This window comes from Scophthalmus maximus, chromosome 3 (assembly GCF_022379125.1).
Source record: "Scophthalmus maximus strain ysfricsl-2021 chromosome 3, ASM2237912v1, whole genome shotgun sequence".
Classification (NCBI taxonomy): Eukaryota; Metazoa; Chordata; class Actinopteri; order Pleuronectiformes; family Scophthalmidae; genus Scophthalmus; species Scophthalmus maximus.
In genome coordinates this window covers 12,770,025-12,786,730 of record NC_061517.1, presented here as the reverse complement: position 1 = coordinate 12,786,730, position 16,706 = coordinate 12,770,025, and the positions used below count along the sequence as shown (strand labels likewise).

The window sequence follows — 16,706 nt, the reverse complement described above, 5'->3', positions numbered from 1 at the left end:
TGTTTTTTATTATACCATAAATTCAAGTCGAGTTCTTCTCCAAACCACAGTGGCCTAATGTGGAGGATTGAGGTCTCACATCGGGCTTTGAAACAAGATTGACGTGAAGGTTTACTTGAACATTCATGTAACACTTAAATAAATTAACTATGCCTAAGTCTGCTTTTTCCTTTTTTAAAGTTGTATTATTATCATTATTGAGTTAGAGCCAAAACATGTTTTGTAAGGTCAAAATTACCTTCACCTTTGACTACCAAGATCTTATCAGTTTATCCTTGTGTCCAAGTGGACATTTGTGCCAGATGTAATGAAATGTCCTTATACTCTTAGTCCCCCCAAACACATGAGCCCAAACTGTGTTTGTAATAGATTAATAAGTACATTAAAATTTAAAATTTGATGTAAATTTCCTGCCTAATCATTGATAATTTTCTCTTAGTTATTGCGAAATTCATTTTGCCGTGTAGTCCAATCTGTTTTATTTCCTATTGTGAATAAATGTATGGCCTAATCCAGTCCTTTGTATACTTACAGAAAATAAATCTTACAGGAAGAAAATAAAGCCTGGCACAAAAGGACAAATTAAGATGAAGTGCAATTAAATAATTTACTGTAAATGATTTAAATCACCGTTAATCATTTGTAGATTTTTGGATACTTTGTACATTTTATAGATGCCATTTATTAACTGATTCATTTCTTGTCATTCATTCATTTATCTATTTGTTTCCAAATAAAGCTCATTTGCAGGGCAGTGAATCAAATTGCAGCTACATAACCTAAAAGAAGGAAACATGGTGCCAGAAGAAGTAATTGTAACATAGCACAAGGTGCAGTAAACTAAATGTATAATGCAGGAAGCATTACATTAAACGGAAATCAATATACAGTATACAGGAGGAGGAAGCATTACATTAAACAGAAATCAATATACAGTATACAGGAGGAGGAAGCATTACATTAAACAGAAATCAATATACAGTATACAGGAGGAGGGAAAAAAAAGTTATCCATATTAATTTCATTAAAGTCTGAAATATCTTCAGGAAAAGTAGTTTTCTATCTGTCCATTTTATTTCATGGAAATTCAATTTGCCAAATATGAAAAACAAAACAAAATTTTCCTCTTATTTTTAACTGCTCTCAAAGTGAACACTGAGCAGTGATCCTTCTTTTTGTTTCACATACAATGAAAACAAAATAAAGGAGGATTTTGAACTCATAGAACCCCCCAGGAATTACTAACAACCAGTCAAAAGCCTTTCCCGATGTGCTGTGCACAACTCCACAGTTAAACCAAGCCACGGCCACTTGGCTTCCGCTCACGTGTTGTCCTGAACGCAGCTCCGCACTCGACTGTCTGCAACTTTATTGTTCCTTCGACCGCGGACAGCGACGAACAAACGGTCTGACGCGGCGGCCGTTGCAATGGCGTCGGTGCACTTCAGTGCGCCGTTACTTGTCGTTTTGTAACTCGTCCACGTCGCTTCACCTTTTCATTGTTCTGCGCCAGAGTGAACATTCGAGTCTGGCCTCTGCACCTGTGCGCCACAGAGTTGATAAACAAAACAAAAAAAAAATGTGGTGAAGCAAATTTGTAGATAATCTACGTTGCATAATAAGGCCGCAGCCAACCCCCGAGCTTGCGCAGGGATTACAGCGGCGCTCGAATGCTCGGCCCCCGCCGCGGCGAGATCTCGGTGAGTTGCTCGCCGTGAGACTTATCTGACCGACGGCGCGTCGTCGCTGGGCCGGACGAGCCCGGCGGGGTCGGGGGACCGCGGGGATTCGAGTTGAAAAAGGCCAAATGAACAGCATTGTTTTCCTCGCACGAGTTGACGTCTTCGTGAATGCTAAGGTTAGCTACATGGCTGGCTAGCATGCTAGCACACGTACGGCATGTTTACAGACGGCGAGCTAACGCTGTTAGCTGCTAGTGGCCACTCGTCGGTAGAAGCGATACAGTCCTTATTGACAGGGGGGATGCTGAAGAATATGAGTTAGTTTTACGCCAAGAGGAGTAATGTTGTGCTCATTCCCTCACCTGGCTAGTGGACTGAGTTTGCGCCTCAGTTTGCAGGAATCGCCATGATTACAGTAGCTAGTGTTGACATTCACCGTGTGCAGTGGTCCACTAGTGTGCGCCTTGTATACTCGTGAGATTCAAAAGACACTTGAGGTGTTGTCATGTGTGTGTAAGTGTTGTTTTGCGTCTCTATCTCAACAGGTTTCCAGGGTAATCCCGGTGGACATGTGCAGCTCAAACAGGAAACTGGAAAGGAAGTGACAGAGCCACAGTTCAAGTCATCAGGAACAGGACCCTTTAACACCATGAATTAAGTCCTACGTTTGTTAAATAGGCCCTACCATATAAAATAATATTTAATTCCCTCCTATAAATAACAATTGATAGACAGTTCACGCACAGACACGCTCAACATGGCGTCCGTGCCGGTTTACTGCTTGTGTCGCCTGCCATACGACGTGACACGCTTCATGATCGAGTGTGACAATTGTCAAGACTGGTTCCATGGAAGGTAGGTCAATTTCTGATGTGAAACTGTTGATGTTGTTGTTTTCTGTATTGCATGATTCCTGTTGCAATTATTCTGCACGTGCTTAATCAGATATGACTCTGTTTTTTGTGTAGCTGTGTTGGAGTGGAGGAGGACAAAGCAACTGAGATTGACCTGTATCACTGTCCCAACTGTCAGGTCACCCATGGGCCATCTGTCAGTAAGTGATTCTTTCTCAAAGTAAATCATTCAGAAATTGTCCTGGTCTTATTGACTAACTTAACTACATCGTCCATTGACTGATTTCTGTCTCTACCATTTCTTAGTGCGTAAACGCCGTGGAGGCAATAAGCAGACAGACAGTGGTGCTGCAGCAGGTAGAGATCCAAGTCGGCCAGTTAAGACAGGCAGTCCACAGTTTGTTCGGGAGCTACGAAGCCGCACCTTCCCAAAGTAAGTGTCTCCCACTGTTCTGCAAAGAGAAGACATTCATGTTTTCATCATAATACATATGTATCCAGCTTCTTTGGTTGGCTGGAAAGGTCATGTCTTGCTGTTGTGTCATTTTGTGCATCTGTCTTTGTGTGTTTTTCTATGACAGTGCGGATGAAGTCTTGCTAAAGCCGTCTGGGGCCCAGCTGACTGTGGAGTTTCTTGAAGAGCATTCTTTCAGTGTTCCTGTTATGGTGCTGAGACGGGATGGCCTAGGCATGACCCTTCCTCCATCGTCATTCGGCGTCAGTGATGTAGAGCACTATATCGGTAAAGTTTCTACACATTTGGTACCGTATTGAAACACAAAGATCTGTGTTGTTATTAAAGATTTGAGGCGAATGTATATTTGCGTGTAAAATTTATTTTCTTTGTCGTTTTGTACATGGTAACTATGTCATCTATGCTTTCTCAAGCAAATTCATTTTGTTTTAACTGCAGGAGCAGACAAAGAGATCGATGTGATTGATGTGTCACGGCAATGCGACTTGAAGATGCGGTTGGGAGACTTTGTCGAATATTACAACCGCCCCAACAGAGACAGAGTGCTCAATGTCATCAGCCTGGAGTTCTCTGAGACCAGGTTTGCAAAGATTCATATCACGGACAGTGTTGATGTCAAAAAATAAATATATAAATTAGTCATATTTATATTAAGGTGTGTTATTATGTATGTGATGTTTTGAAGACTGAAGACAAGTGTCGTGGTTGTTTTAGGCTCTCAAACCTGGTGGAGACTCCAAAGATAGTGAGGAAATTGTCATGGGTAGAAAACCTCTGGCCTGAAGAGTCCGTGTTTGAACGCCCCAATGTGCAGAAGTACTGCCTAATGGGAGTGAAGGACAGTTACACAGACTTCCACATTGACTTTGGGGGCACCTCAGTATGGTACCATGTACTGAGGGTAAGAGATTTCTCTTTTTATTTTGTTTCCATTTTTAACTCAAAGGTATTATTTTTATGAGCTTGCCTCTCTTGTCTGTTTAGGGCGAGAAAATCTTCTATCTAATTTCCCCCACCGCAGCCAACCTGGCACTTTTTGAGCGGTGGAGTTCTTCATCTAACCAGAACGAGATGTTCTTTGGAGACCAGGTGGACATGTGTTACAAGTGCTCTGTCAAACAAGGAAACACTTTGTTCATACCAACGGGTAAGCTAAAATGTCTCTGCTGGTTTTGTTAATCACCAAAAAATGTTTTTAGCAGAGTAGTCTGAGAAGTCTGAAGCAAATAATGTTCACACTTTTGTATTTGTTTGTCTTCCAGGGTGGATTCATGCTGTCCTGACTCCAGTGGACTGCCTGGCCTTTGGTGGAAACTTCTTGCATAGTCTCAACATTGACATGCAGCTGAGGTTAGCTTCCTTAAGACTGTTCATGTCAATGTGAACCTGACCTTGCCAATAATGTAAAAAAGGCCATACAAAATCAGGGTGGAGGGATAGAAAATGAAATTGAAACTTAATACTACTTTGTAATTGTTTCATTGTGTAACATACTGGGGGGATAAAATACAAAAGCAAAAACATTTGGCAGAACTAACTTTGGAGACAAACATTTGCAAGAATTTACCTAATCACAACCTAGTGAAAACTGAAACATGAAAGTGCTAAATTAACTTTAAGTACCTGAATAAACTGTAGTTTCTCACTTCTAGGCTTAAAGTTCTTGGGGTATTTGTTCAAAGACCGCTACTGCTATACATTTTTCTTTTTACAGATATGTCGTAGTAACCATTCATCTGTCTTTTGTTCTGTGCTGTGTTGTCATTTTAGAGCATATGAAATAGAGAAGAGATTAAGCACAGCAGACTTGTTCAGATTTCCCAACTTTGAGACTGTGTGCTGGTATGTGGGAAAGCATCTCCTAGATACCTTCAGAGGTGAGGGATTTCAATTATACTAATTTTATTGTTTGGTTTGTGCCGTTTGTCATTATGATATTAACGTTATGCTATTGTATCTCACAGGTTTGAGAGAAAATCGCAGACACCCTGCCACTTATCTGGTTCATGGAGCTAAGGCCCTGAACAATGCTTTCCGTGGCTGGACCCGTAAAGAGGTTGGTAAAATTGTATTTGATTACTTTATCTTTACCTTTTTATGTGTCACTCTCTTTCTTCTTTGTTTTATTCGTGGTTTATTTACTTCCCTAACCAATTGTGACATTGGCATGCTGGAAATTATTGGATTTGCACCAGACAGTTTTTCAGATTGAGCAGAGGTGCATTCATGACATGATTATTATTTAGTACACAATACATATTATTACATATAACAATTTTATTTTAAACATGTTAAAAATTGGGTAATGGCCAGGATTGTTTTAATCCCAAAAGGCAATATTTAATTGAAAGACATTTTGGGCAATACACTTTAATTCCATTTTTGTTTTTGTCTTTCAAAAATAAAGGTAAAGTCAGCAGCCAGATTATTTTATTTTAACACAAAGAATGGAAACAAGGAACTTCTGTTTTTGTACCAAGTAAACAATCGAGATATTGTTAATAAGTCATCTTCAGAGGTACTGTTATGTCGATTTTGTTAACCTTTCACAGAGCCACGGTAGCTTCACCCCTGTAACCCTGTTTTACTGTCAGTGTGCTGAGCTAAATCCAATTTTGCAAAATATTGTGTGAGATTAATGATAGTTATCACTGTACACTCAGGCTTTAGCAGACCATGAAGTAGAGATTCCAGAAACCATCAACACACAGACACTAGTGAAGGACCTGGCCAAGGAGATTCGTCTTGTTGAGGTAAAAGTGTGTATGTTGAAATAATCTGTTTACTCCTTTTTTCTTCCGGTTTTACTGACTTCAGCACTCTTTTTTTTTTTGATAGGATATCTTCCAGCAAAACATTGGCCGCACTGGACCTCAGTTTCCTGGTTCCCCTCTCTCTAAAGCTCCCTTGACCACCTCTCAGAATTCAGGACGCCCCCCTGGAAAAAAGAAAGCGCCCAAGCCCAAAGAAGTGATTGGGGTCCTTGGGCCCCCAGGAACCAAGAAGAAGAGTCAAAAGGGCCTGCTGAAGGCAGAAGCCGGAGAACTTGACCTCATTGAGATCCACACCAAACATACGCTCAAGAAATTTCCTGGCAAATCCAAAAACAAGAACAAGGTATAGATTTGGCTAAATCTGCAGTTACAATGGGAATGTTTATGTGTCTAAATGTTTCATCCTCATATTTGCTTGCAATTCCTATCTGTCCTTCCAGTTGGAGTTGCCATTAAAAGAGTTTGAGGGGAAGCTTAATAAAAGCAAACTGAAACTCGTGCTGACCAACGGAAAAATCAAAGGGTAAGCATTGCAGCTATGTTGTGTGTTGTTATTACTTTTGTGATCTGGCTAAAGTTTGGGGTTATCGACTGCCTTTCCTCTGGCTGCAGTAAGAAGGCTGGCAGCAAGAATGGTGCAGGAGGTGCTGGAAACTACAAACATCTTGCCATGGAGGGATCCAGTCTGTCTGACCTAGAGTCTGAGGATGAGCTGCAGATTGACGAGACCCCTCCTCCACGACGCAAACCTGCAGGACCTAGCAAGAAAAAGAAACTAAGCGGTTAGAATATGACTTAAACCAATGGTATTATGAATGTTTAAATTAACAAAGTAGTCCTCACATGGGGCTTGGACTGCTGGCTAAATGTAGTACTTAATATAGTTTTATAAGTGTAAAAACGTCTTTGCTACTGTAACCTAACTGTGTTTAAAAATGTGCCTTCAGGTCTTCCTAGGAAGCTTCCCAGAGCCAAACCCTGCTCTGACCCCAATCGCATCAGAGAGCCAGGAGAGGTCGACTTTGACATTGAGGTGAGATCATTATGGCGGCACCAATTAGGTTTTCGGGAGCCAATTATGCCATCCTTAAGCCGTAGTTAGTTGTCAGTCAGTCAGTATATTGGTTTCAAAGGAGAAAAAAAAAGCTAATGCTTTTTTATTATACTTTCCATACCAAACATACCAGGTTCTACTCCTACTGGTCACAACATATCACCAGTGTTGTTTATTACATTCTAGTTGCTTGCTGTGTATTCAGATAAACCATATTGCATTGGCAACCTTACCAAGAAAATGTTTCCAGAGTGATAAATATTTGTTCCAATGTATCAAACTGGTTAAAAAAAAGCAAGCTCCTGATTTCACTCCTGCTTTGGTGGATCATTTACTGCATGTCATATCCCTACTCTCTTTCCCCACATTTCCTGTCTTCTGCACAAAATGTCCCCCCCCCAAAAAAGGTACAATCTACAGACTGGAAAAACTAATCACTGATGACTATGTTTGTTTTAATTTATTACTGTTTCCCAATTGCAACAGCTACACAAATTTTCATTGTGGCAACATAGGTTCTCCTTTCTGTCCAATAGGATAACACATGATTACAGCACTTGTTGTAGAATAGTTGTAATGGCATGTGTGCATGTGGCTTCAGGAGGATTACACCACAGATGAAGAGGCACTGGCTGCCCACGGAGTGAAGGGTGGAGCGGGGGGCATTCTGGACTTATTGAAGGCCAGCAAGCAAGTGGCAGGCCTGGACTCTTCAGCACTTAGGTTAGATTTCCTTAATGATCAGTGATTCTTTTGTTATTTTTTTAAATAAACACTCCAATTCAGGAAGAGTCTGTGGTGGTATTTTGAAATATATTTATTTAAATAGATGCATCTACTTTGATTGTCATGATGTTGTTGTTGCCCTGTCTCTGTACTGTGTCCGGCAGGTTATTTGTGAGATGTTAAGTGAGATGTTAACTCTGTCCTTCTCAGTGAGGAAGCCCCAGCCTCTCCTAGTACTCGTGATGCCATTCAGGGTATGCTCTCCATGGCCAACCCTCCTTCCTCGTCTTCATCTTCCTCCTCTTCATCTCCCTTATCTATCTCTGGAGGCCTGACAGAGGGATTGGGGGTGGTCAAGGAAAAAGGTGGCAAGGCTGTGTGGGTGACTGGAGGGGTAAAAAAGACAGGAGGTCCTGAGAAGAAACCTGTCATCCAGCGGCCTGGGAAACGGCCAATTAAACGTCCAGCTCGTCACTTTAGTGATGAGGAGAGTCCAGATGAGCAAGAAACACTGGGAACGTGTTTTAAAGATTCCGAATATGGTGAGAAATGCACTCAGGGGCTTGCACCTCAATTCTTTTACAGCTCTCATTGATCAAGCCAATGATTGATTATGGTAATCTAATTTTTCAGTTTACCCATCCTTGGAATCTGATGAGGAGGACCATGCTAACAAGGCTAAAGCGAAGCGCAAGAAAAACTGGGATGACACTCCTTGGAGCCCTAAAGGTACCTGCATCAAGCACTGAAGCAAAACAGATTACAATTCCCCTTTAGCTTTCTAAATGTTAATCTCTTAATGTCTTCTCATTTGTAGCCAGAGTGATGCCCACCCTTCCCAAACAGGAGCGACCAGCCAGGGAAGGGGCGAGAGTTGCATCTGTAGAAACTGGTCTTGCTGCTGCTGCAGCCAAACTGGCACAACAAGTGAGTTGAGAAAAATATTGGTCTTTGAAGTATTTGTGTTGTAACAACTATCAAAGATAACAGCATATACACACATAAACACAATATGTCCAAACCTACCATACCCATGTCCCTATTAGTCCACAACTTCCATCAGTCACTGAGTGACAGACATTCAAATATCATGTATTGTGGCTATAGAATTATGTTTTCTTTCAATGAGAGATGATAATGCTTGTTTTTTTATTTTATTTTTTGTTTTTTATTATGATTCAGGAGCAGCAAAAGCCAACTAAAAGGAAGTACACCAAAAAACAGCGTCCTAGTGCTCCAGTAGTTGCTCCTCCCCCTGTTCAACCTGAGCCAGCCCCACCCTCTCCATCACCTGCTCCGGAGTCTGCAGCAGACTTAAGCCCAGAAAGGAGGATGGATTACTACTCTGCTAGTCTCATGGACCATGAATACACAGCTGGACCAGGACCTTTTGGCCCTGGAGGCCCTAGAGGTAGCGGAGCCATGGCCCCTGGTGTGTTCCTCACTTCACGTCGACCTTCCCTGTCTCCACAGAATAGCAGCTCTCACTCGGGTGCATCCCCTGCAGCTTTGGCCAGCCAAGGCACAACAGGAGTTGGCCAAGGTAAGCATAAACTTGAAACATTGAACGCACAATTAGATATCTCTGTGACTGAATATTTTCTAACATGTCCCCTTTCCACTTAAATTTAGGGAAACGTCCAAAGAAAGGACTTGCTACTGCAAAACAGAGACTTGGAAAAATTCTGAAAATTCACCGCAACGGCAAACTTCTTTTGTGAGAGATGTTGGAAATGTGGGAATCAAGAAAAAGGATTTTGTGAAAGTAGGTCTGAAGGAAATAGAAATAGTATTCTATATTTTGTACTCTAGATAATTTTGTTTACTGTTTTCACCTGTTAATTGAACCTCACTATGTTTGTCTTACATCAAGTATTCAGCCCAATTAGCAGTCTGTTTTGGCACTCCACCTAACTATATCTGCATAAAGCTATATTCAGTGGCACATCTGTGACTTTGCACAGATCACTGAAATTCTCTCAACAAACACTCACTGTGGTATATAACTATCACACATTTGACTACAAGAAATTGTAGAAAGTGTTTCAAAATGACAGGTGGACAGTGACTTAACTAGCTAGATTAACTAGCATATTACATAAACAGGCCCTAATTTTTTCTTTTGTTTATATCCTTTGCTATTTTTAAAGGCTGTATTTATGCAAAAACATTGAACTGTCCATCATGAGGTTTTTAAAAGGGAACGAAAATCAACACTGTCTAGTCAGGTAAAATGATCCCATTCCAACAAAAACAATGACACAAAGCCATGCAGTTGAAATATTGTATGCAGTCATTCATTTTACCTTATAGAATCTTGTGTGGTATGATAACCTCAGCATGTCAATCTTAAACACAAACAGTTTGGCAAAAATCTAGTCGGCACATTGTAAGCACCCAGTATAGAACATGTATTAATTTGACCAATTTCTTACTGCCCCAGTTCAGACCTGGTATTTACATCTGTCCTGAGAGATCTGATCACAAGTGGACACCTCCAAGTTGGTCAGTTCACACCTGGAATAAGAATGCATGCTGAGTACGTCACCTGTGACCACTCTTCCCTCTATATGCAAAATCACATGTACGTCATTTCAGTTCACAAAGACCAAATTATGTTTTTTTTTAAATGTGTTTTAGCAACTATACAGATGTGTCCATTGTCAACGTGTTAGTGTTGCCGCAAGCAAGATTTTACCCCCTTTAAAAAAAAGGGGGAAATCTACATGTGCCAGTCACTGTTTATATTGTGGTGGTGGCCCCAAACAAATCATTGTATGGGAACTGAGAAATGTAAAAAATACATCTAGCAGTTGTAGTTTCAATGTGAAACTACAACTGTTCAGAGGCCATCTACTGAATAGGGTGGACGTTCAATGTGGCCCAGGACACATTTGCGTACACACAGCTAAAAGAATGTGACCCCATGCGTCCCAGACCACCTCCGAATATGGTCTGAATGATTGGATCACAAATGTGTCCTCAATGCGTCTTGGGTGTGTTCACATCTGTACTGTACTAAGAGCTGTCGGATCACTCTGGACAGATGTTAATACCAGGTCTGAATGGGGTCACTTTGTTTAACTCATTTTCCTCCATGAAAAAGAAAGCTGTAAACTGATTCCAAGAGTAACATACAATTATATTTATTTGATCATATTTATTTCATCGAGGCAATGCTTCGCCACCTCTTCGCCTGTTTTAATGTAGTATGTTTTTACAACCTCATCTTCTTAGTTCCTATTCTAATTACTTTCAACCACTTAATACCTGTACAAAAATGTTATCCACAACTTTGTTACAATTTTTTTACAGTTTTAATTTGTCATTGTAAATATTTGTAATATTTGTAATTTATATAGCTACATTGGAAAAGCAGAAAATTATTATTAGTTGAAGAGACTAGTTTCCTGCAGGTTGCTATAGTCCAAGCCCAGATTGTTGGCAGCCTTCTTGGGCCAGACATAGACATGTGCTTTCTTTCCACAGAATGTACTAGTGATAAAATGTTGGCAGAAATGTAGATTTGACTGTGTGAAAACATTGTGAAGGTGCAGAATCTGAATTCATATGTAAATACATGTTGTAATTTAAGTTCTTTTATAGTTCAAAAACTTTGAAATCTTTCTTAACATAACTTGTACATGATACATTGTTGTATTTGGAAAATATCTGAAATAGTTCTTTTTTATATTTGTATGCAGTAATTGTCATGCTTAGTTTGTCATGTCTTGTTAGTACGATATTTGAAGTGTGCTGGGAAAAAAAAGCCCATGTTAAATTTCATGCATTTAGTTTTATATTAATTATTGTTGATATTCACTCTTGTGTTGGTGTGTACTGTGTGTTTTAAACGTGTTTAAATACAACCTGGATAAGATAAAAATATACCTTGGGCAAAATTTCTTTTTTCATTGAATTTATTTGAGGAACACCAAATCACCAAAGTGTGATTTGTGGGCTGAATGTATGGTGTTCTGTTTACTACACTTCAGTCTACCAGAGAGCTCAGTTTTCATTTTTTTAAACAATTTTATGAATTGGATAGTCAATTCAGTCTACAGATAGAACCAAGATTGTTTTGTTGTATTAAACATCTGCAGTCAATATTGTCACGTGAAATTAATGACATTAATTAGCTGGTGACCACAGTTTTTCTCAGGGTTTTTTGGTATAAATTATTTTATTATATATAATATTTTCACATCTAAAAGACTCCATTGCTTTGTTAAAAACCCGTTCAAGTAGGGGCCTAATGAGTTTGTTATTAAAATGTCCAATCTTCAATTGTCAACGAGTTTGGGTTCACTTTCATACTCAACTGAACTATTAAACTATATTTTTCAATTAACCTGGAGGACTTTACTGTGTGCTTTCGTGTGCACATCTAGTCACACGGCTGGAAATACCAGTTAACAAGCTGCGGCCCGGTTCAGACGGGAAACGCACTCGCGTTGTGTTTGTCCAACCGTTTCGAGGGAGTGCCCCTGCGCGAACCGGGCGAGCGCAGGAGCAGGTGATCTCGCGAGACTTGAGCGGTCCCACCAGTCGCTAGTGCAAGATGGAGAAGCGAATGTAACACGCACTCGAGGTAAGACGAAACACTTATTCCACACTGCGGACACGAGTTGTGACTAACCGGCGGCACGCATGTTCCGCCCTCGACGGCTGTCGCCGACGGTTCGCGCCCGTCCCTGGCGTCCGAGAGCACACACTTGTGTCTGTTTGAGGGTAAAGTGCGGATCTTCTGCTGTGTAAACCGCCATTTTTAATTTAGCCATGATCGCACTGATAGAGCATTGTGCGAAGCTATGCTGCCAGCTAGCTGGGCTCGCGCGAACCCCCCCCCCCCCCCCCCCCAACACACACTCACACACACACACACACACACACACACACACTCTCGTTCACTGTGTGGGTATGTGCGCCACTGTACGACTACAAGTCGGAGCGGGGTCCTCGTTCAGCGACCACCCGCGTTCCACGAGAACAATAAGGAAAACGGTGAGAGCTCGAGTGTGTCAGGTCGCGGATGAGGTGACTTGTTGTGATCTGCTAACGTTGGCGCCATGAGCCGATCTGGAGGCGAAGTCCCAGACGTTAGCCTGAACTGCTAGTGAGCCGAGCTAACGTCACCTAACTAGCTTTTAACTTCGCTAACGTTAGCTGCGCAAGTAGCTGCCTCGATAACATTGACACACTTGTGTGAGCCGATTCCACTTGGTTACAACTAACTTGGGGGCGATGTTGCCCAAACATCTGTCATTACGGCGTTTTGTGACGTAGACGATCAAAGGCGATCATAGCGCCAGTGGCATTGGTGTTTTTTTTGGGGGGGGGGGGTATTCTAGTCCAGAGAGGTGCAGCACAATGAAAACATCAATAGCAGCAGACTGTCTGATAGGCTTTGCATATTTGATGCCCCACAATAAAACCAGCCAAGGGTGTTTGAATGTAATCTGATTAAGTTAATGTGCGCTACCTGTCAGCACACTTGTCAGACAACGCCAGTGACCATTGTAATGACTTCGATGGCCGGAAGCTCAGTATGCACGATATGTTGCTGGTTATTCACAATGAGGATTGCAGACTCTCGCAGTCAATCTGATTGAGGCATGTACATGCATAGTGAAAGATGGGTGAGTAGAGCAGACCTATTGGTGGAAGTCGGTAGGGTTGATGAGGTCCTAGCCCATGTCTGCATTAACAGTTGATTGATAACCTGCACATTGAAGATGCACAATGTCCATGATTCCACAAGACCTAAAAATAAGTTAGTTTGTTTTTGAATAAGGTTTGAAGTAGTACATTCTGACCAAAGAAATTCGGCTAATGTGTAAAAAGTAGCGGTCTAAGAGATTTACACACTCACACTTGGACATCAAAGGAAACACGACTGGGGAAAAAGGTGGAAACATTTTGTAACTGTCAATGTCAGGGGATCTGTACTAAAAGCAATATATTCTGTTGTGTCGAGAGAGTATGATTTGCCGGCCAAAGCATCTCCGTAGCACCTCACTGCTAAAACACATTTTACCTTCATCAAAAATTGCAGCTTTAATATTGCACTTGGCTCCATTGCAATTTTATCATATTTCAATTAATTGTTCAGCTGTTCAGTAAGAGTTCGTCTGTCACTTGCAGTGTCTTACCAATGATCATGTTGTCTGAATTTCCTTATGCTCTCATTTGATTGGATTGTTGTCTACATGTTTTCAGATTGTTTAAAGAAACTGAAAAGCAAGCCAAGGATGACAGTGGTGGAGCTATTGAACCAAAGCAGCTTCTGGTATGTACATACAACCTATTTACTGCATTGACTGAAACTATTCTGGTGAAATGTGTGATTTGCGATTAATATTTGCTTCCACGTATATACCATACAAAATATGTTAATCACTGCTTAGGGTTAATTTCCTGAAACACACATCATAAACAATTACAACAAGAGAGAGATAGCTTGTTTTATGTTTTATGTAATCTGAGATTTACATAAAACATCTTTAGCAGGAACAGTTCAACATTTTGGCAAACGCCCCTTTAATTTATTATATTAAAAAGTTGTGACCAAATACAGTATATAATGAGAAATTAGGATTTGAAATAACTTGCATTGAAATAGTTTATTTAATAAATAATATATTCATTTTGATTTAAAATATAGATCCATGTGCATCTAATACTTATTATGCCCATGCATTTTGTGCTGTAATTTAGATTTTCAAATGAAGAGTCACTGAGTGAGTCCCTATCAATCTCAATGTACACTCTGAATTTTAATGCAATGAATGGGAAGAAATATTTGAAAAATTAGATATTGCCAATTGTTTGTTGTTATAAAGAGTTGGTCTATCATTTAAAAGATCTGTTGAAGTAAAACTGAAATCATTTTCAAAAATAATTTGTTTAGTGTTTATAGTGGAAATATTATATCAATTCATAATCAATATTTTACTGCCACTTGGATTCATTGATCCAAAAATACCAAAACCAAACCTCAGTTAATTACATCAAAAATAATATTGATAAACAGATCCTGTAGCTCTGGGTAAAAAGGCGAGTGCAGTAAGGATTGGTATATCGGTCTATAATGAAGATGTGGCCTACTGCAAGGCACTGTTCTGGTGATTGTCTGAAATTTAGGTTGAATTTTACACTAGGAATTATCATGCAAATTCATTACAATTTATTATTAAGAGTCAATGGTCCACCAAATGTAACTGCTCTCTTTACATACACATTTCAACATGTAAACTCCCACAACCCCTGCAATGGTCACGTCCAAAATGAGCTTTAATCAACTGGCATAAAAAGAATAACTAGAATGGCACGTGCCCCTTTGCTCCATTATTAGTTGGTTTAGCTACAATGAAAAGTGCTGCAGTTTGAATTAGTGTGCTCTTAGTTTTTTATGAAATACTGCAACTGTGTTTCATTGTCTCACGGTTTAGTCATCACTTGTGTATTATTGCTTTTGTATTCGTGTGTTGCACATATAAAAATGCCTCTCCTATTGTGGCGTAGACAGTTGTGTAGGATTTTCTAGTCATGTATCATTATTATTATTATTTTTATATTTTTTGTGGTTAACGGCAGATGTCGTTTGTTGGGAGACCTGTTGGTCCTAGAAACGAAGTGGCGTGTTATCGCCACAGTTCCCCCCACAGAAGGCCGGTTGCCCTACATTAATACACACTGCACCGAGGAACCCCGGCTCGTTCCCAGCCGTCACATTATTCACTTTTTGCACACTACCCAGAGTCATGGTGACTCTGCTGTCGGCTAGTGGCCGTGCGCTATGAAAACAAGCGCGCACACCGAGCGACACAACACAACGAGCGGGCGGAGGACGTCTTCGCCGAGACGGTGGCCGGTTGTCAATTGTCCGGAACCAACACCGAACCAATACTCGCAGTGTCACGTTAGACTCGTCCGACAATGATTCAGCGAGTTGTTACGCGTTTGTGCCCGCTGCCCAACTAACGGGAGCTAGCCCGCTGCTAGCTAGCGCGTGCTACGGCCGTGCGTCGGAGGAACCCGGTCGGGAGCCCGCACCTTCGTCGAGTAGCGCCGGCGGACTCCACGTATTCGACACACCAATGTTACTGGCTCCGTTCGCCGAGTGGTGTGTACAGTTTCATTTCACTTGAAGTGGGGATGGCGCAGGAGTGCGGGCTTCCTTTTGCGGCCTGCGCAACCCCGACCTAGATTAGTCCAGAGTCGGGTCAGGGCGGCATGGCGAGGCGGCTGCCGGGGTGACAGCTGCGGCACGCAGGCTGCGAGCGCCCGATCTGTGGTTGGCTTCATTTGAGATGTGTGTCGTGTATTGTGCGGCTTGTCTGCGGACTGGCTGACCTCGCTGAGGTCTGGTGATATTCAAAGGGCTGGAGGTATGTCCGGAGAAGATCGTTTGCTAACGTTACCGGTTAGCTGGTCTCGGCTAACACGAACTCCGCAGCAAACGTTACCCATCGATTGCTTCAGCGCATTAAGCCTCCCAGCGTCCGACGCGTCGCCGGCCGGTCACCGCACCAACCGGCCCCGTTCGTGACAAGTCACTGCCGCCCTGCGTGTGTATAGTGGTTTGTTCACATGAGACACACAGCGTTTCGCTGTTAGCCGGGGTGACGTTAGCAGCTAGGTAGCTATAACTTTAACCTGTTAGCGTCGCTTCTCGTGAGTTGACGAGGGGCCAGCGCCGATGAAGCGACCTGTTTAATTTAGAGATCGTGTGAATCTCGAGCACGCGAAACGTTCGGCAAATGCTGGAGGCCATTACACATGGTCCAACCCTCTTTGATTAACTTTGTGTCGTGTGTTGCTAGCTAGACACTAGCCAATGCGCTGCCTTGATCTTCTTTGTGATTACCGGACCGGGCTAGCTAACTGAGACAGATTCGTTGCTATCACCTTTTACCCGATCATTGTCATAAGTCATTTGGTATCTTCCAGGCATCGTTGGAACAAAATGCCCCAAACACTGCTCCCGCTCATTAGTGGAATACTTTGTCAAAATTCAACATTGGTGGCTGATATCTGTTACGAGGGCTACCAACAGCCTGTCCTGTGATTGATGCATCTGTAAACATCATGTATGCTTAGAAATGAGATCATGTTGTATTGTGACGTGTAGTATAGCGT

The 16,706-nt window shown here is 41.6% G+C and overlaps 2 protein-coding genes and 1 long non-coding RNA gene across 15 annotated transcripts in view; 2 read left to right on the top strand and 1 right to left on the bottom strand.

Annotated features, from left to right (window-relative positions):
• Positions 1 to 9: 9 nt before the first annotated feature.
• On the bottom strand, positions 10 to 2,341 carry LOC118317597. The gene is made up of 2 exons (XR_004795467.2): positions 2,045 to 2,341; positions 10 to 1,541 (listed from the first exon to the last, which is right to left on the bottom strand). It is a non-coding gene; the product is annotated as an uncharacterized LOC118317597 (long non-coding RNA).
• phf8 (PHD finger protein 8) lies at positions 1,531 to 11,467 on the top strand. Of its 3 annotated transcripts, XM_035646452.2 has the most exons (23): positions 1,531 to 1,700; positions 2,228 to 2,537; positions 2,651 to 2,736; positions 2,843 to 2,969; positions 3,118 to 3,278; positions 3,450 to 3,591; positions 3,726 to 3,912; positions 3,996 to 4,158; positions 4,274 to 4,361; positions 4,782 to 4,888; positions 4,976 to 5,067; positions 5,675 to 5,764; positions 5,850 to 6,128; positions 6,226 to 6,308; positions 6,398 to 6,567; positions 6,733 to 6,818; positions 7,441 to 7,562; positions 7,776 to 8,107; positions 8,199 to 8,294; positions 8,383 to 8,492; positions 8,748 to 9,108; positions 9,198 to 9,330; positions 10,009 to 11,467. In XM_035646452.2, exons 2-22 carry the CDS (start codon positions 2,440 to 2,442, stop codon positions 9,284 to 9,286), a joined length of 3,069 nt encoding a protein of 1,022 aa, XP_035502345.1. In that variant the 5' UTR covers positions 1,531 to 1,700; positions 2,228 to 2,439; the 3' UTR covers positions 9,287 to 9,330; positions 10,009 to 11,467. The 3 variants fall into 3 exon arrangements, with proteins under 3 accessions (XP_035502345.1, XP_047186634.1, XP_035502344.1); XM_047330678.1 differs by having other exon boundaries at positions 9,198 to 11,467; XM_035646451.2 differs by lacking the exon at positions 1,531 to 1,700 and adding an exon at positions 1,707 to 1,858 and having other exon boundaries at positions 9,198 to 11,467.
• Positions 11,468 to 12,070: 603 nt separating this feature from the next.
• The window catches only part of huwe1 (HECT, UBA and WWE domain containing E3 ubiquitin protein ligase 1), a 37,127-nt gene continuing 32,491 nt past the window's right edge, over positions 12,071 to 16,706 (top strand). For 9 of the 11 annotated variants that reach the window (XM_035646437.2, XM_035646444.2, XM_035646439.2 and 6 more), the window contains exons 1-2: positions 12,071 to 12,156; positions 13,785 to 13,854. The gene's annotated coding sequence lies outside the window, so the exon portion shown is untranslated. Of the gene's footprint in view, positions 12,157 to 12,552; positions 12,570 to 13,784; positions 13,855 to 15,407; positions 15,691 to 16,706 lie in introns of those variants that run through there. The other 2 variants (XM_035646435.2, XM_035646436.2) reach the window with 2 other exon arrangements.

Coding starts and splice junctions, on each gene's coding strand:
- phf8 (XM_035646452.2), top strand. CDS start 2,440: ATGGCGTCCGTGCCGGTTTACTGCTTGTGTCGCCTGCCATACGACGTG. Junction 2,970..3,117: donor CGAAGCCGCACCTTCCCAAA/GTAAGTGTCTCC, acceptor TTTCTATGACAG/TGCGGATGAAGTCTTGCTAA. Junction 4,159..4,273: donor CACTTTGTTCATACCAACGG/GTAAGCTAAAAT, acceptor TTTGTCTTCCAG/GGTGGATTCATGCTGTCCTG.